The sequence below is a fragment of the Buceros rhinoceros genome, unplaced genomic scaffold (genome assembly GCF_000710305.1).
Source record: "Buceros rhinoceros silvestris isolate BGI_N320 unplaced genomic scaffold, ASM71030v1 scaffold15393, whole genome shotgun sequence".
Classification (NCBI taxonomy): domain Eukaryota; kingdom Metazoa; phylum Chordata; class Aves; order Bucerotiformes; family Bucerotidae; genus Buceros; species Buceros rhinoceros.
Window position 1 is genome coordinate 1 of NW_010404322.1, and position 11689 is coordinate 11689.

Genomic DNA, 11689 nt, shown 5'->3' on the forward strand with positions numbered 1-11689 from the left:
TGGGGGGGAAGGGAAAAAAAGCCTAAAAAGCAACTGTTTCATACGTAATGGGTTGCTAATGCTTGTTGTCTTCAGCATTTGCTGACTGCTTGCACAGTGAATATTAATTAATCCTGATTTGATTCTACCTTTCTATTTTGCTGTTCCTGCAACTTTATGGAGGCTATATGTGTGAAATTGAGAAGTCACTTAAAGGAGTTTAATGCTTGGGGAATAAAAAAAAAAACAAAACAACAAAACCAAGCTTTTGACGTAGTTGTTTCTATTTCACAAGAAGATATAGTAGCTTCTCTTCTAGGCTGCAGAAACTCTTTTTGTCAGTAGGGGCTTTGTTTCTTTAAATTGTAGTGCTCCTGAACCAGACTTGGAGACCAAAGTCTTCTCTTCAACCCAAACTGGAGCCATGTTTTCAGCCTTGCCTTAAAAGTCTATGAAAGAAAATAAACTTCTATTATTATTGTTCCTTTTGGTTCTTCATGGTTGCATTGGGAGTTGATAATGTTGAATTAAATATTTTTTTTTTTGTGCTCTATGTTAGAAATTCAGAGCTTGCTTGTATTGAGGACTGAGTTAATAAATATCTTAAACTATTAAATAAAACCTGTGTTAGTTGGAATGTGGCATTTAGTCAGAATACAAACAACAAAACTACTTACAGCTTCACTGCATTTTTTCTGTCTGATGTTTTTTGCTATTAATCTCTATATTTGCTATTATTTTTGTGGAAAAGCACACAGCAGTAGATTGGGGAACGAGGAAAATCTGGTCATTAACTGTGCCTGTGGGTAGCACAGTACTACCAATGTACCTGCCTAATGACATAAAATAGCAAAAGCAATTCCTTTTTCCTCCTTCCTGGGCAACAGACGATGTGGTTTGACTGCTCTTTTAGTTTACTCCCTTCTGTAGGCCATCAGCAGAGAGGGTGCGATATGCTCAACTTATATCTGCCTGTGGAAAAACTCTGGGGAGAAAAAGTGGGTTGAGTGTGGCAGCCCCTTGACTTGTAGGCGATGTCTTTTGTTTTGACTCACGTGACATGGATTATGACTGCTTGCAGCAGAAGGCACAAAAAATGGAGGTGAAGCTCTGAAATGCGAATGCAAGAGGTGAAGCTGAGACAGCTGTGGTGCGAGTTTCATGCCACAGACACACATGGTGAGAGACTCAAGTCAGCTGAGGTGGAGCCCACCAGTACAGATGGGTTCCACCTCCTGAGCCATACCCAGACTGAGAGCGTGGCAGTAATCTCCCTGCCATTTTCAGGGTTGAAGCAACTCTACCCACGATAGCAGTGGTGGGAAAACAGAGACTGGTCTGTAGAGGCCCAACATTAACACGGTTTTCTGTGAGCAGTCAGGCTCTGCCACTGGAGATTGGTGTGCCCTCATGTTCCTGCTGCCACCCCATATGGCAGACCTGATCTCACATTACAAACAGCAAGGAAATTTTGGCGAAACATAAAGTCTTTTTTTATAGGAGGTCTTTATGTGATTGCTGCTTTTAAAATGCAACCTAGTCTGCTGCAGTTTTTGTTCACTAGTAAATACCTCTTTTAACAGCAGTTAACACTGATGGTTTTATAGGGGGAAGAAAGAGATAATATATGACAACAGCTTTTCATTGTCTAATAAGAAGAGTTGTTTCGTATTGTTTGCTTTCCTGAGTTAGCTGAGACTAAGAAGGAAAGTAGTTTTTTCTTTTTAAGCTCTTTAGGAATCTCTTGTGGGAGGGCACCTTTCTACTGAATAAATTATTTCTGTACTTCCTAATAACTGGCATTGAAACAGAAGTTCATGTAAAAATTCCAATAAAGACATATCTAGAAAATTCCTTACTAAGAGCTGCCATCATCTTTTCTGACACTGTTAGCATTTCTGCAATATGCTCCCTTAATCATCACCAGTCTGAAGACATCACTTTTGCATGCTGGTGCCGTGTATCTTGAGAGCTGCAGCTGTGCTCTGTGTATGATGTAATGTGAGTGCCCTCTGCTGCCTGCAGTAGAAAATCCACAGCCAGTAAGGAACACAAAATGTCTGTCCTAGGTTTTACATTTTCCGTACACTAGTTTTGGACCTACTTCTAACAAATCTTTCCATCAAACACACTTTGATATGAAACATACCTTTTCTTGTCCCTTGTGTGTGTTTGGTTACAAGTTGCATGTTTGTTTTAGGTGGATATCTTCTGGCTTGAGGATGTTTTTCTTTAGAGACAGAGATGAGGGGAAAAAGCCATATTTTTGAAACTTTTGTATTTATTTCTCATGATTCTTATTTATTGTTGTCTTTGAGCCATATGCAGCATGGAGGCATGTTGATGTTTTTGGTACTTTTACAAATACTACCTAGCAACTACTGTTGATGTTGGAGAGGCAGCAATGTGGGATGTGGTTCCCAAACTGGCTCCCACAAGGCCAGTGAAATGGGTTACAGCTGTTCTGTAAAACCTCACGAGGCAATGAAGCACATGGTGCCTTCAGGCTGAGGATGATGCTGTGGGCATGTGGTATTTTGGGAGAATTGCCAAGAGTTGTCTGTGAGCCTCTGGTCTAGAAATGTGTGGGTGCCATCTGGCTCATGTTTGGGTTACTTCTGGCTACAAGATTTGCCCAAATATAAGTGAGGGGAAATGCTGCTGCTGCCGCCTCTGTGTATATGAAACACAATTGCAGGACTATTCAGTGGGTTGGAATTACATGGCTTTCCTGACACTGTGCTGTGGACCCTTCCAGGGGGTTCTCAGCCTCTGAGGGAGCTGAACCTGCCTAGCAAATGGCACCATTTGGAATCAGAGTTTAGGGCATCACCTACAGGCTGTAATGGAAGATTGCAAATTTTACTTAAATGACAGAGATAGCTGAAGACCTACTGGGGTCAGAAATACCTGCAGAGACTGTGTCCTTCATAAGCCAGCTCTGAACAGAAGACACACAGACATTGCACATAGCATTGCCTTTGACTGAGCAATCTGTGCACATAGTCAGAGCATGGATGTTACTGAAGCAGGAACACGTGCTCAGTTAATTTTTTTCTTTGCAGTGTCGTTACAACCCTTGCTTCCCTGGAGTGCGATGTGTGAACACTGCTCCAGGTTTCCGATGCGAGACCTGTCCCCCAGGATACACAGGACAAACCGTGCAAGGTGTAGGAGTCAGCTACGCCAAGAGCAATAAACAGGTGAGTGACAGAATCCCTGCAGCAACCACCATAGCAAGGTGCTGGTTTACATCAATGCATCTGTATTGCTTTATATTCATACTCCTGTCATCCCATAACTGCCTTGAGGAGCTAGGGAGAGCTCAGAGTGTTGTAATTAGAAGGTTGGAGTTGTGTTTGCTGGCTTTAATGGGAGTATTAACTGTGTAATACTTGGGGCTGATATGAAGGCAAGACAAAATGATATCTTCCCAGGTATCACTGATTGATTTTAAAGGGAGCTCTGTTGTTTTCTGTGAGCTGGCTTTGAACTAGGAAGAGTATGATAGAAAAAGCCTATTTTACTGACAATTTTTACATGTTCCTGTAGTACCCTACAAGGGGAACATGGTTCATGTCTTGTGGATGAACCACAAGCCAATATTAAGGTTGAAATTTTCTGTATAAACCCTGGAGACACACTCCAGGTGATATGTGTCTGGAGACCCATTGAAAACTTAGCCTCATGTTATGTCTGTGCCATTCTGAGTGTGATTTCAGGAGAGGCTATTACTCTTTTCTAGACTTAAACTTTAGTGACATTTCTTCAGACTTGAATCTCGAATTGACATTGGTTTTATTACCAATTGTTGGTAATGTTGATTTGTTTTATTGTTAGGTCTGCTTAGATATTGATGAATGTCAGAGCGGTGGACTGGGACTCTGTGTTCCAAATTCCCATTGCATAAACACTTTGGTAAGTACCTTTTCAATTGTGACTTCAAGAAATTGATTGTTTTAAAATTCTGTGAGGCTTGAATTGGATTTATGGCTCTGACTGAAGAGCTAAATAATACAGTTTGTTTATTGGCTTCCTCTAAACCAAAGAATCATTTCCTCTTTTCCTGACTAATAATAAAAAAAAACAATACTTGATTTGTCATTAGTATGTCCACCTGAGCTGTATCTATTTTCTCTGAGGAACAGCAGGAACTCTTCTCTCCACACCATTCAGTTGTGTGTGTTTATGAGTATGTTATTGCAAGGAACCTCCTTTGAAAGATTAAATCTTTGCTTCCCCTCATCTCTTCCCACCCAGGAATATAACAAGCTGTTCCTCCGGGTGCTCTTCTTATAGCAGTAATGCCTTCACAATGTTAGGGTATTTATACAGTACCAGATATCCCTCTAAATAAGCACAGAGTGGAGGAGAACTGCAGCTGGTATAACCCATAGATATAAAATCCAGGAGAATAAGCACAGCAGAAGCAGAAATGTTTGAAAGATGTTAGGGTCCTACAGAAGGAGCATACACCATTTTAATGCCATGAAGCATGCTGGACCTTTCACTTAGAATGACAGAATCATATAATCATTTAGGTTGGAAAAGACCTTTAAGATCACTGAATCCAACCATTAATGTAGCACTGCCAAGTCCACCACTAAAATACATCACTAAGCATCACATCCACACTTCTTTTAATCACCTCCAGGGATGGTGACTCAAACACTTCCCTGGGCAGCCTGTTCAAGTACTTGGCAACCCTTTCAGTAAAGAAATATTTTCAAATGTCCAAACTGAACCTCCCAGCATCCCTTACAGCAGCTTGAAGCCATTTCATCTTATCCTATTGCTTGTTACTCGGGAGAAGAGTCTGATGCCTACCTTGCTATGACCTCTTTTCAGGTACTTGTAGAGGATGATAAGGGCTCCCCTGAGCCTCCATTTCTCCAGGCTCAACAACCCCAGTTCCCTCAGCCGCTCCTCATAAGACTTGTGCTCTAGTCCCCTCACCAGTTTTGTTGCTCTTCTCTGGACACAGTCCTGAACCTTGGTGTCTGTCTTGTCTTTCTTCAGGGCCCAAAACTGAACTCAGTGTTCAAGGTGTGGCCTCACCAGTGCTGAGTGCAGGGGGACAATCACTTCCCTGCTCCTGCTGGTACAAACCAGCCTTCTTGGCCACCTGGGCACACTGCTGGCTCATTAAACCAGCTGTCGACCAGCACCCCCAGGTCTTTTTCTGCTGGGCAGGTTTCCAGCCACTCTTCCCCAAGCCTGTAGCGTTATAGGGGGTTGTTGTGACCAAAGCTTGGCACTTGGCTCTGTTAAATGTCATGCAATTGGCCTTAGTGAATTGATCCTGTCTCTATAGATCCCTCTGTAGAGCTTTCCTACTTTCAAGATCAACACTCCTACCCAGCTTGGTGTCATCTGCAAGCTTACTAAAGGTACACTCGATCTCCTCATCCAGATCATTGCTAAAGACATTAAACAGAACTAGCCCCAATACTAAGCCCTGGAGAACACCGCCTGTGACTGGCCACCAACTCCATTCACCACCTCTATTTGAGCTTGGCCATCCAGACAGTTTTTACCCAGTGAAGCATATGCCCATCCAAGCTGTGAGTAGCTGCAGCTTGTGCCACTGTCAAATACTGTTCTGCTACAGCTGGCTGCACAGAGCAGACTTCCTCCACAACAAGGATTAAAAGTATCCTGTAGGTGTAAAGGTAGTCCTTTTTGCAGGTGGTTGTCATGGAGGCTGCCAGTAGTGTTTGAAGTTGTGTGCTTTCTTTGTGAATAACCTTGTTTTTCTGGGCCTGCTTTCACAGTTCAGTATGTTTTGCTCTATTTTTTTTTCACTATCTAGAACATTTCTGTCATGTTGTATCATGATTAGACATGACTAGCCCTCTTCTGGCCTTCTTTGCAGAGGGCCATCTGTCAAAACAGAGCAGTGTAGGTTTTTTATTCCTGTCTCCCTTTAGAAACAGTTTGGTCTGGAAGTGCTGCCTTAAAGGTATTTAAATGCATAGCAGGGCTTGATATAGGAGAGAATATGCTGAACAAATTCAGCCGACCCCACAAGATACGCTCTGGCATCTATTAGAAGGAAGTGCACGGGCTGCTATGTTTTATACAGGCCATGCCACTTCCGTGTCCCAGGGATTATTTTATTCTTCAGTCATCTGTATATCTTCATCTCCAGCCTGAAAGTATGCAGACAACACAGAGTTAAAATTTGGAATGGAGCTAGGAACAGAGGACAAAAATAATGCCCAGTTGGGTGGTAGATGTTTGTCTCTATCACAGTAGACTGGGACAATCCTGCCAGTTCCTCCAGGCTTTATATGGGAAGAGCAAAGTTGTATGAAGCCTATCAGTTTCACAAATGAGTGGATGCATGTTTGTCAGAGATTTGCCAGTTTCTGTTCCTTGACATGTCAAAAATAATTATTTGCTATAAGGAAAAAAAGATTGTTTTCAATTAACTTCCATGTCATAGGTTATAAATGTAGAAGTATGTGAGATAGAGATAAAAGCCGCATTAGATGCCCAAGGAAGACTCCTTATGAGCATTTATCTGTTTGTATCTCATATGGTGATTTTTCCCAGCACAAACTGAGATTCCATAGCTTAGCTCCTTTGTGTTTGTCTATACGAGAGAGTATCACAAACATAAAATATTTATGTAGGTGTTTAGGTAAACCATTGCAAAAGGTTACATGGGTTGTTTTTCTTGCAGTGTAGATCAGGGTGACTGTGTCAACTCCTGAATTCTTTTCTGAAGAGCAAGATTTAGTTTAAATTGGCTTAAAAACATTTAAGTTAAAATAAAATTAATTCTCTTGTCTCTCTCTGATCAAAAGTTGTGCCCAGTTGAGTTTAGATAAGCTAATGGGCCTGCTTTACACTGAAATAAAAGCATTCAGTCTGATGAAGCAGGTTAGAATTTTACACAAAGTTTTGGTTACTAGAAGCAGCTTGGAGTGATGCTGGCAGGGACAAGGCATCATGGTGAAGCTTTTGCTACTATGTAACTTTTGTCTGGCTTAACAAAAACCTGGTCTAAATAGGCAACGGTGGAACGTGCTTTCCATTGTGCACTGTGGGAGCCAAACCTGAATTTCATGTAGAAAGTAAAGTTTGTTGACAATGTAAGAGGCCTCAGTGGATGAAGAACTACACTTGCACAGCATAAGCAGTGTAACGTGAATCTCACTTACAAGCTTTGAAAGAAAAAGGAGTTTTGTTAAAAAGCAGGCTAGTAACTTTTTTTTTTTTTTTCTTACAGGGGTCTTACCACTGTGGCCAGTGCAAACCAGGATATACAGGAAACCAAGTCAGGGGATGCCAGGCTGAGAGGAGCTGCAGAAATCGAGCCCTCAATCCATGCAGTCTCCATGCCCGTTGTATTGAGGAGAGGAGAGGAGAAGTGACGTGTATTGTGAGTTCATAAATTCATGCATTAGTACAGTGAAAAAGCCTTCTTTAGGCTGGAACTCAGAAAGCCTTTGTGGTCATTTTATACAGTTGGGTGTTTTAACCAGGTTGTGGCACACTGGCCTAGACCAGCTATGAAAATAACCAGGCTGAGTCTACCTTGCAGTTGTTTTCCTCTTGTAGCATGTCTGTAAGGAACACATACTTATGTACCGTATTTACTGCGTCTCTGTAATTAGAATTTTTGGGAATGGCTTTTACAGACTTTCTGTAGTCTCTTCAGAAAGGACTGTCAAGTGTCACTCTACAGAAGACATGACATGGACAAATTTCTCTCCTAGTGCTCAGCTACATAGCTGTGAGTAGGGATTGTCTCTGCATACCCGACATGCCTGGATTTGCCTCCCAATAGAGGTGGTATTTTTCCAAGTGAGACTAGATTCTAGGCACAGGAAGGCTGTACCGTGCTTCCCAGCCATGGAAGGAGAGGAACACCAAGTGGCATATGAGCTTTTGTTCTGTGAGTCTAACTGAAGTATATTACTTAGTTTTTACAGCTTGCAAGGAGAAACAAGAGACTAATCCTATGTCCTAAATGTGGATACAGTGTGTTCTTTTGCTGGCACTTGCTTTGGTGTCCACCTGTTTCAAAGAGGAACAATCTAGGATATGTGAAGTCCATGCTGTAATGGGAAGATGCCTAGATATTTGTGTCAGTCAGGTCCTCGTTTTGAGGGGAGGCCAAAGTTTTACATGCAATTCCATGCATGTATCTTCAGTTACAACACAAATTAGGCATTGATCTGAAACGGTACTACTTCATTGGCTAGAAGAAACTTGTGTGCAGATGCACTTGCTTTGCTGGTGCAAACTTAGTAACTGCGAGCACAGTTTTGTCTCAAAACTTCCTCTAGTTGCAGATGTATTCTTGAGATGCTGAACGAAACACAGTCATTAGTATTTAAGCATGGGCCCCTTGCTGAGATGCTAGGTGCATATGCTTTTCTTTTCCCTGCTTCTCCTCTTTTTCTCTACCTGCAGATGAGGAACCAAAATTGATTCTCACCAGTGTCTAAGAAAAATTTATAGCTCCTACTGAAATCATTAGGTGTTACAGGCACACATTCCATTTACCATCGAGTCAGCTCTTTCTGGATGTGCCTAGATACAGAGAGCCTGAAACAAAGATTTTTTTCCCCCCTGTATTGAGAGATGCTGAAGTGTACCTCATTGTACTTTAGTGTCTGTCCGTGCCTTCTGTATGCTAGTTTTCAAGATTGACATGAGGTTTCCCTCTCAAATCTCGCTACAGTGACTCATTAACCTTTTGGTAGTACTACCATGGTGTTTTATTGATAGTGTGGCATTGGCTGGGCTGGTGATGGTTATATTTGTGGAAAAGATGTTGACATTGATGGCTATCCTAACGAAGAACTCTCATGCTCTGCTGAAAACTGCAGAAAGGTAAGAAATTCTTTCTTAATCCTATAATAATTCAGAGCGTGAAAGGGTGAAGAGGAAGAGTGGAAGAAACATGGCTAGGTGTATTCGTATTTCTTCTATTTGTTGAATTCATCTGGATAATTTGTATTCAATTTGATTGATTAATTGATTAATTAAAACAATAATAGAAAAACTCATTCAAATTACAAAGGCGTCCAGTTTATCCATGGAACACCAGACATGTCTTATTTTTGTGTAGGACAATTGCAGATTTGTCCCAAACTCCGGACAAGAAGATGCCGATGCTGATGGGATTGGAGATGCCTGTGACGATGATGCAGATGGAGATGGCATTCCCAATGAGCAGGTGCTGTGTATAGATCAGAGTGCAGGGGTCTGTGCAGACAGAAGGATTTCGCATTACCGCGATAGGCAGTGATTTTGAAATGTGGCTCACTGCTATTTGGCAGGCACTATCCCATACCTATCACCAGCAGCAGCTCTGTAATTCTGTCTTTTTCTATTATATAGAGCTTGCTATTATAAGACTTAAAAATCCCAGGCTGTGCCACTCAGCCTTAAATCCCTTCACTGCATGCTCTATTATCGTTTAGCATTGCATTTTAGAGCTTTTTGTATACCGAACTTGAGTCCTTCTGTCATGCCTTTTGTCACGTGGCCTTCAGTAACATTACTTGCATTAGTGTCTTTCTTTTTAAAGAGCAAGTTGACCTGACATCACATTCCATGAGGGATCCAAAACCCTCATAAATTAATGGCTGTCTTGCAATTACTTGAAAAAGCTTCGAATCATGTTCTCAAAGTGAAAGAGGTTTTCAAGTGGGTACATTACTGCAGAATATGTCAGAGAATAAATCCAGGCCATAAAAGCTCTTTTGTGTTCACCCGGTATCCTCACATGCCCAGTGTTGTTCTACATTAAGATCTTTTTGTCATATTGCTTAATGCACTTCCAAGGAAGACAGCAAGAGCACTCTATCCAGAGTACAAATGTTCATGTGGAGGTAGGGCAGACGAGCAATCACAGAAGTTCTGTCTTAGGCTGTTTTACCTCAGAGATCGACCCTAAATTCTGGTAGCATGAAGCAACTGGTTTTATTAAAGTTCTACAAGGAAGGATGTTAAATTTTCCTTCAACTACAAATCTATATGCAGGTTCAGCACCTTTGCGATCACGTAACATCTTTATTGTTGCTACACTCTGTTCTGCCTCCATGTGTACAGGAAGATAAGGTCATGGATGTGCAAGATGGGAAGCAAAAGATTACACCACTTTGAAATGAAATTTTCTCCATGTGCCCTCTGATGGTCTTAGAGAAGAGTCAGTTGCAGCGTGGTTGACACATACACATATTAAGAAAAAGAAACAACCAAAACCTGTATCTTTTTGCATCAGAAAGTCCTATTTTTGCAAGTTTTAGCTTTGGTTTGAGTCTCTACCAGAAGGGGGGAATGGCCTTTCACTGAGACCCTGTCAGGGTCTCTGAACTGCAGCTTTTGAGAAGGACCATGTAAGGAAGCCAGGGCACCAAAACAGGTTCCTCATCATGTACACATCCAAAATTTGAATCAGAAGTCAGTTATAAATAGAGACTTGTGATACAGTGTGTTTATGTTTAAGGTTCTCATGGTGTGGTTCAAAGCAGAGCTTTGAGGAAGCCAATGAAATCTGATCCAGAGCCAATATTCCTATAAAATGTCAGACTGCTCACATTTTCTGTGAACACAGAAATAAATAAAAGAGTTACATAAATCCACTGAAGTAGAAATTAAAGATTCAGGGCCTGGTTCATGTCTGATTTGGATCTGTGTCTCTGGCAGGACAACTGTGTCTTGGCTCCCAATGTTAACCAGAGAAACAGTGACCAAGATATCTTTGGAGACGCTTGTGACAACTGCCGCAATGTCCTGAATAATGACCAGAGGGACACAGATGGTGATGGGAAAGGAGATGCTTGCGATGATGACATGGATGGAGATGGTTGGTAATTCTCTCACTTCCAGCATCTCTGACGTTCTTGAAACTTGCCCAGAATGTGCTGTGAGTTAACAAAGCCATACATTTCATGTGTAAGTTAAGGCCGTTGGTCAGTCAGTAATTCCTTAAAGGTGCAAATATGCCCCAGAGTACCCAGCTGCTGCCTGTCACAGATGCCCAAGAGCTACGTGATGTATTACTTGCACTGCTGAAAGAAGCTTGAAAGAAGTGAAAAAAATCACGGCCCTTCAAATTTAGTAACAAAGATGAAATGTCCCATTCTGTAAGATGTGATACAAGAACAGGACAGAATTAATTGTGTGTAATTAATGAAGTGTGTGTGATGATGTTGAAAGCTGTTTTTAGCAAGGTGTTTCTTTCGTCCTTTAAATGAATGGATGCACACATAAGAAAGATTTGCTCTGCAGTGTCATTGCGAGATTAAGTAGTTGTTGAAAAGGAATAGTCTTTTTAGTGTTCTTGATGTTCATGTAGTCCAATAACAGGTATGGGAATTGTTTTTAACTAACACCCAGTTCACTTTTCAATAGGTATTAAGAACCTTTTGGATAATTGTCAGAGGATCCCCAACCAAGACCAGGAGGATGAGGATAATGATGGTGTCGGTGATGCCTGTGACAGCTGCCCTACAATCAGCAACCCAAACCAGGTTAACAGGCAGAAGGGAAATGTATCCTCGAGCAGGGAGAGAGGGACTGTGAGGTCCAAATGGGTGTAAGAGAATGTGGCACACTCAGTGTTTATCTGCAGCCACAGTGTTTTTATCTCTTAACAGTAGGTATTCAGGCAAGTTTTATGGAGCTTCATACTCTCCTGATATGTGAAAGGGGAGCCACCAGGTGTGGTCTCATAGCTTGGGCT

The 11689-nt window shown here is 41.6% G+C and overlaps 1 protein-coding gene across 1 annotated transcript; it reads left to right on the forward strand.

Moving 5' to 3' along the window:
- Window positions 1–3044: 3044 nt before the first annotated feature.
- LOC104491007 (thrombospondin-4-like) lies at window positions 3045–11477 on the forward strand (the record flags this gene model as incomplete). The annotated part of the gene is made up of 7 exons (XM_010133361.1): window positions 3045–3182; window positions 3820–3897; window positions 7217–7369; window positions 8725–8829; window positions 9068–9175; window positions 10651–10810; window positions 11359–11477. Coding segments are annotated over 7 exons (861 nt in total), but the record flags the coding sequence as incomplete, so codon positions are not given.
- Window positions 11478–11689: the final 212 nt, after the last annotated feature.